This window comes from Podarcis bocagei (genome assembly GCF_964188305.1).
Source record: "Podarcis bocagei genome assembly, chromosome: 18".
NCBI classification, from domain to species: domain Eukaryota; kingdom Metazoa; phylum Chordata; class Lepidosauria; order Squamata; family Lacertidae; genus Podarcis; species Podarcis bocagei.
The window spans coordinates 261591-268914 of NC_138144.1; the positions used below are offsets into that span (position 1 = coordinate 261591).

Sequence of the window (7324 nt, forward strand, 5' to 3'; positions counted from 1 at the left end):
GTGTCTGGCTCTGGGCATTGTTGTTATGCAATCGCTGCGGCCCCTCCAGGAGAGGAGGGGGTTCAAAGGGGACTCCCCCCCCCCGATCTTGCCAAGGGGGACCAGAGAGCCTTACCATCTCGGGGCCGGGGATCCCCTCTGCTTCTCTCCGCTGCTCCTTCCCAGCTGCCGCCTCCTCCTCCTTCTCGCGCAGCATCCAAGGGGCCGAGCTGCTGCTACCTTGTAGCCATCTTGACGCAAGTGTCGCGAGATCGGAAGTCCGGGGCGGGGAGGGAGGGCGCCCCCAGTGGCGCCCGAGGGAAAGGCCGGCCCCTGCCCAGAGCCACATTCCTTTCCTTTTCTTCTCTCCCTTTCTTTATCTCTGCTTCTCTTTTCTTTTTATCTTCCCCCTTCCTCCCCTTTCCTTTCTCATTCTATTTCTCTTTTTATCTTCCTTCCTCTTTTCCTTCTCTTCCTCCCTGCCCTTTCCTTCTCTCTCTCTCCCTTCCTTCCTTCCTCCCCTTTCCTTCTACTTTTTTATCTTCCTCCGTCCCCACTTTCCTTCTCTATCTTCCTTCCTCCATCCCTCCTTTCCCTCTCTTATTTTTTTTATCTTCCTACCTTCCTCCCCTTTGCTTCTCTCTCTTCCTTCCTCCCTCCCCTTTCCTTCTTTCTCTCACTCTTTTTCCCCCTTCCTCCCCTTCCCTTCTCTATTTTTTATCTCCCTCCCTCCCCTTTCCTTCTTTCTATTTCCTTCTCTTATCTTTTTACCTTCCTTCCTCCTTTCCTTTCCTTTCCTTTCCCTTCCCTCTTTCTCTCTTTTTACACTCCTTTCTTCCTCCCCCCCCCTTCTCTCTTTTGGGTCCCAATAGGAATCTTTCAGGCATTCCACAAAAAGGGCTTTTATGGCTTGAAAATACAGGGAAGCTCTGTTTAAAATAGCTTTTGTTAGGAAACCAGAAGGCTTTTTTTATTAGGAATTACATGTACCGACATCTCAAAGGAGCAGAAGAGACTCTTCATGTATGGAACAACGGCCGCCCAGATGTTATTAGCCCAGAACTGGAAAGGAAATAAAAGTCCCTACCAGAGAATAATGGCAAATCAAGATGATAGACTATGCCAAGATGGCAAAACTCACTGGAAAACTCAAGAGACAAAGAGGATAAAAACTTTATAAAATAATTTATAAGGTTTTTAGGAGACCACTGAAAGCAGATGGAAACCAGAGCAGGATTTTGACTCACTTGTAGTGCCAAAATTATTGCGGATAATATGGCCTGATACAAAAATTGGCGTCTGGATGAATATGCAGTTTTAGAGGCTTAAAATGGGACCCCACGGAGAGGAAGGGGAGATGGGGAGAATCTCTTTTATACCGATTTGTTTTTGCAGTTTGCGTTTGTATATATTTTGCATTTGCAAAACCAAGAAGAATTTATTTCAAAACAGAAAGAAAAGAAAAAGGAAATACAGGGAAGCGCAGAGACAGGCAGGCCAATTCCAGGCGAGACGCTTAACCGTTTCGTAGGCAAAGGCCCCCTTTGCCCCTCATCCTTCTTCCAACATCCCAAAACGACAGCCATGATTCCAATGTGATTCTATTTTAATTGGAGGGGGGCGTGTTTCCTGGTGCGATGGGGAAGCATTAAACGAAAAGACACGGCTTGTGAAGACAAAAGAACATTTATTCAATTAGAGAAGGTTCCCAGAAACAGACTTCCAAGGTCTTGCTCCAGTCCCGATTGCCGCTTCGGTTGCAAACCGATAAGGAATCGGTCGGTTCCCTGGGACTCTCTTTGCAGGAATCCAGCAAACGTGGTCCTCTTAACCTTGGGGGGGGGGGGTCTCCTCTCGGACCTCAGCCGTCGGGATGTGGTTTCTTCAGCCAAGCAGCCGATTTCGGGTGGAGGAGGAAAAAAAGAGAGTCCGCCAGAGATCTGACACGGGAAAACCATCGGCCAAAAAAGAAAAAAAGGCCCGTGGGTCTGTTTCCTGCCTCCAGGTGAAAACCCTTTTTTTGAGGGGGGAAGTAGGCAAAAAAATATATGAGCCCAGCTGGAACTCCCTGCCACAAGACGCCTCCGTCAGGAAACAAAAATGCAGGAAAGCCCAAGATTTGAAAAGGCTGCCCCCTCCTGTTGCGAGGCAAAAGGCCTTTAAAAAGGAGGGGTCTGGGTTTTCCTGCTGCCAGCAAGCACCCCCCCCCCCGCAAAAAACCACAGAAAATATTCAACAACAACAAAATCAAGTTCAAACAGAAACAGTTTTGCACCGTTGGGAGAAAAAACTCTTCTTGTAATGGAAGGAAGCTATGTCTTCTCTCTCTAAACCAAGAGGCCTTTCACACAAAAGGGGGGGGGGCTGCAATAAAACGCCCCTGCTTGAGCTTGCGCCCCCCCCCGGGGGGGGGAAGACAGTCTTGCTGCAGAGTCGAGAGGATTGGAAGAGTCGTGTTTAAAAGTGTTGTCTTCTTGGCTCCGTTCTGCCCTGTGGCCCCCCAACTGCTCAATGGTGGCCCTGCCTGGCTCGCCAAGGGACAGACTCTTGAGCAGGCAGGGGGGGCAAGTGCGGGGGGGGGTCTCTTCCGTCGAGAGGAACGGTCCGCTTCCGGCTTCCTGGCCCCTCTGCTCCCCCTCTCTGTTGCAAAAATGGTTCCCTCTGCCCCGGTAAGTTCCTTCTGGGTGTCTGTGGGGCCAGTTAAGCCCCTGAGAAAGGGGGGGGGGTTGGCAAGCGGGCACCATTGGTTTTTCCGCCGCCCCGTCCCCGACCGATCAGGAACCGAAGTTGGACCAGTTCAGCGCATGGTCCTGCTGGGGCTCAGGCAGGGAGCTATCTGTGCCGGCCCAGATACCTAGAATAACAGAATCACAGAGCTGTAGAGGCGGAAGGGGCACCAGCGGTCATCTAGCCCAGCCCCTGGCAGAGAGCCCTCCAACCTCTTCCTAGAACCCGGCAACGAAGGAGAGTCGGCCAACCCCAAACCTGGGATTGAACCCCCAGACTTTGTGTGGGCAAATCACAAACTCCACCGCCACTGAGCTATCCCTGACTGGCGTTCGAAATTCACCATGGGCATTTTGCCGCCTGCGATAGTCATCTGGGGATTCCCGGATCTGGACTGCTTTCACACGCTAACACCCAGATCCTGTAGAATTTTATCAGTTAGATTTTGAATTTCTGGAACCAAAATGCTTTTTCTGGGCAGCCTGAGCAGGAGCGGCGAGTGGCATTAGAGCGCATTGTTGCCTTCGCTTCCCCCTGCTCACCGTTGTGAAGAATATTCCTACGTTATTAGTGGTCTGTGTCACCATTAAGAAAAAGAAGTACGGAAAAAGGAAAAAGGTCAAGGACCCCGGACGGTTAAGTCCAGTCCAAGGTAACTTTGGGGTTGCGGTGCTCATCTCGCTTTCAGGCCGAGGGATCTGGCCTTTGTCCGCAGACAACTTTCCGGGTCATGTGGCCAGCAGGACTAAACTGCTTCTGGCGCAACAGGACACCATGACAGAAACCAGCGCATGGAAACACCGTTTACCTTCCCAACGCCGCAGTTTATCTACGTGCGCTGGTGTGCTTCCAAACTGCTAGGCTGGCAGAATCTGGGACAGAGCAATGGGAGCTCAGCCCGTCATTGCGGGGATTCGAACCACTGACCTTACGGTTGGCAAGCCCAAGAGGCTCAGTGGTTTAGACCACAGCACAATGTTTAACTGAATCAATCAGTGCCAGGCCATCATTTGAAAATTAAGACTTCGGAGCCATCTGGCATAAAAAAAGAGCAACTGCAAGTTCCGTGTTGGCAACTTGGTTTAAGGAGCCATTTGGTGCTTCGTTTATACATCTCAGCTCCTAGCACCTAATACAAGATGGTGATCATTTGTGCGGGTCGGAGCTCACCTTGTGAGACGGTGTCCGTCTGCTGGAACTCCTCCTTGAAGCAAAGCATTCCACCACCTTGAGTTCCTTGGCAAAAAAGGTTGGGTAGAGATGTAAATAATAATAATAATAATAATTAATGGTAGGTAAAAGGTAAAGGACCCAGTCGAAGGCGACTCTGGGGTCGCGGCGCTCATCTCTGCTTTCAGGCCAAGGGAGCCGGCCTTTGTCCGCAGACAGCTTTTTCCAGGACATGGCCAGCAGGACTAAACCACTTCTGGCACAACAGGACACCGTGATGGAAACCAGAGCGCACAGAAATGCTGTTTACCTTCCCGCCGCAGCGGTACCTATTTATCTACTTGCACTGGTATGCTTTCGAACTGCTAGGTTGGCAGGAGCTGGGACAGAGCAACGGGAGCTCAGCCCATCGCAGGGATTCAGCAAGCTCAAGAGGCTCAGTGGTTTAGACCACAGCGCCACCTGCGTCCCTTAATGATAATAATACGGCTTGGAATTTGATTCCAGGAAAGACCCTGTTTTGGGCTTCTTGATAACCGAGGAGATACTTGTCTCCCCAAAGCTGTGGGGCAGAAAAATAAAGTTCCCCTGGCTGTTCAACGGGAGGCAACATGCCCCTTCCTCTCTGAAAAAACAGCTGGTCCTCTCAGTGGCCAGCTAAGCCACCTGTGGAAGAAGGCTGAGCAACGAAGAAGGACTCCAGTTAAGACACAAGGAGTAGCACCGCCATGGAACAGGCCACAGGGCTCAGTGCCTTTGGCTACTGCTAGCCAAGGCGTCTTAAAGAAAGGAGCCCCAGCTGCTCTGGGGTGAGGGAGGCCTACTGGAAATCCACAGAGCTCTTCCACACAGCTGGCACGCTCTTCTTCGGTTCCTGTCAAAGTGGGTTTTCAGCCCTTCTGGGCTGGTGCTATTTGGCGTTTAAAAGGTAAAAGCAAAGGACCCCTGGACGGTTAAGTCCAGTCTAAGGCGGCTATGGGATTGCGGCGCTCGCCTCACTTTCAGGCCGAGGAAGCCGGTGTTTGTCCACAGACAGCTTTCCGGGTCGTGTGGCCAGCAGAACTAAACTGCTTCTGGTGCATGGCGGAAACCAGAGCGCATGGAAACACCGTTTACCTTCCCACCAGAGCAGTACCTCTTTATCTACTTGCCCTGGCATGCTTTCAAACTGGAATGTTGGCAGGAGTTGGGGCAGAGCAACAGGAGCTCACCCTGTCACGGGGTTTTGAACCGCCAACCTTCCAATCGGCAAGCCCAAGAGGCTCCGTGGGTCAGACCCCTGCGCCACCCTACTAAAACGTGTCTCTGCTCCCAGCATTTCCCTCCTGCCGGGTCTCCAGGGTGCTGGAAGTTGTAGCCCAACCACATCCGGGGAGACTTGGAGGCTGACGGACACGTGCTAAACAGCTAAAAGGCCACGCAACTTTGGAGCTGCCCAGGGCATCCCCAAGCCGGTGTCCCCCAACCTTTGGAACCCCCGTTGGCCCCGAGGCGCAGCCCAAAATGTCGGGCGAGGGTGGGCACCGGCTTGGCCTTGGCCACCAGCGTTAGAGTGCGGGCAAAGGCGGCCTTACCTGCGCCTTGGGGCGGCTGGCCGCTGTACACCTTGCTCTTCCGGCGCTGAGTGCGGGTCCGCTTGTAGGTGGTGTTGTTCTGGATGAGCTGGGGGAAGCGGGACAGCAGCTCCTTCAGGAGCTGGACTTTGTCCTCGCCAAAGAGCATCCCGTTGCAGTTGCGGCTGGTCATCTTGGAGCAGATGGACTGCAGGCGGGGGTTGATGGCGCGCAGGACCTTGACGCGGCGGTGGAGGGTCAGCCGGGCGCTCAGGCTGCCCAGGAGGCGGAGGAGGCGCTGGGCCGACTCCCGCAACTCCAGGGGGTCGACAGGCACCCGCTTCTCCAGGGCCTCTTCGGCCATCTCGTAGACGCTCATGGCCGGGGCCAGCGTGTCCAGAACCTCGTCCTGGAGCCAGCCCAGCTTCCGGGCTTCGACCAGCTCCGCCCTCTGCTGCGGCGCAACGCCCAGGCTGGCAATGTCGGCGTTGAGGGCGGGCGTCTCGTGGCTCCTGTCGGGCAAGGTGGGGCGCGGGCAGAAGGACATGAGTCGCCTCCTCTGGCGGAGACTCAGGCAGGTGCGGCACGACCTCGTCCAGTACTCCACCACCTCCTGGCACGGCGTCCACTCCTGTGGGGCGGGGCGGGCGCCGTCCGAGCCTGCTGCCACGCCGTCCTCTCCGGCCGCGCCCCACCCCACCTCCTCCTCCATCTCGGGGGTCCCCTCCTCGGTTCCGTCGGCCGCCCACCCGCTCTGGAAACTGGCGGAGCTGCCCCAGCCGTCGGGGTCTCCGCTCTGGCTGTGCTGCCAGTCGGACCTTGCGGGGCTTCCGCCCCTGGCGAGGGTCGCGGGTTGGTCCTTGGCCCAGTCGGGGTTCCTCCACTGGTCCCCGCCCTGCTCCCAAGCCAGCCGCTCCAGGCTGCTCAAAACGCCCCCGTGCTCCGAGCCGCCCCAGGGTGCCTGGTCCCGGGCTCCCTCCTCGGCCTGCCTCCCGCGCCCCCTTTCCTCTCGGCCGGGGCTCTCCCCATGCCTCCTCTCGGCCTCGCCCCACCAGCTCCCACCCCGAGGGGGGCTGGCGGGGGAGCGGACCCCGTGCCTGGCCGAGTCCCACTCCCCCCTGCCCCGCGGCCTGTGGGGGGCCCCCTGCTCCGGGCTGCTCTGCCTTGGCGGCGTCAGCAGCACCCGCGTCCCCGCTTCCCTGGTGGGGCTGCCCCCCCAGTGGGATTTCCGGGGGGCCTTGGCCGGAGGCGGCTCCTCCCACGAGGAGGGCTCCCTCTCCCGGATGCCCCACCGGCTCCTCCTGCTAAAGGGGTCCTCCTCCTGCTCCTGCTGGGGGGGCTCTTCTTCCTCCTTGGGGGGGCTTCCTCCCTCCCACGGATCCCAGCCCCTCCCCCCTCTGCGAGGACCCCTCCCCCTCCAGGGCTCTTCTTCCTCCTCCTCCTTGGGGGGGCTCTCTCCCCCCCACGGATCCCGGCCCCTCCCCCTCCACGACTCTTCCTCCTCCTTGGGGGGGCTCCCTGCCCCCCACGAATCCCGGCCCCTCCCCCCTCTACGAGGGCCCCTCCCCCCTCTGCGAAAACCCCGCCCCCCTCGGCGAGAACCCCTCCAGTGTTTTTCTTCCTCCTCCTCCTCGGGGGGGCTCCCTCCCCCCCACCGATCCCGCCCCCTCCCCCTCCAGCTCGGGGGCTCCTCGCGGGCCCCCCAGAAACCCCGCCCCTTGCCCCTCCCCCGCGGCGCCAGCCTCTCCGACTCCCAGCAGGCCCGGGGCGGCGGCGGCAGCTCCCAGTCCCACTCGGCGTCCCCCCAGCCCCACGGGTCGTAGGCGTGCGGCTCCGGGGAGCGCCGCGTCCCCTTGGGCAGCTTCCTCGCCTTGAACGAGTCGGCCATGGCTGAA

General features: G+C 57.3%; 1 protein-coding gene across 1 annotated transcript; it reads right to left on the bottom strand.

The window, feature by feature from the left end:
- Positions 1-1646: 1646 nt before the first annotated feature.
- On the bottom strand, positions 1647-7317 carry LOC308577401 (uncharacterized protein; the record flags this gene model as incomplete). The annotated part of the gene is made up of 4 exons (XM_081177516.1): positions 1647-2833; positions 3877-3942; positions 5451-7000; positions 7172-7317. 4 exons carry the CDS (start codon positions 7315-7317, stop codon positions 2754-2756), a joined length of 1842 nt encoding a protein of 613 aa, XP_081033642.1. The 3' UTR covers positions 1647-2753.
- Positions 7318-7324: the final 7 nt, after the last annotated feature.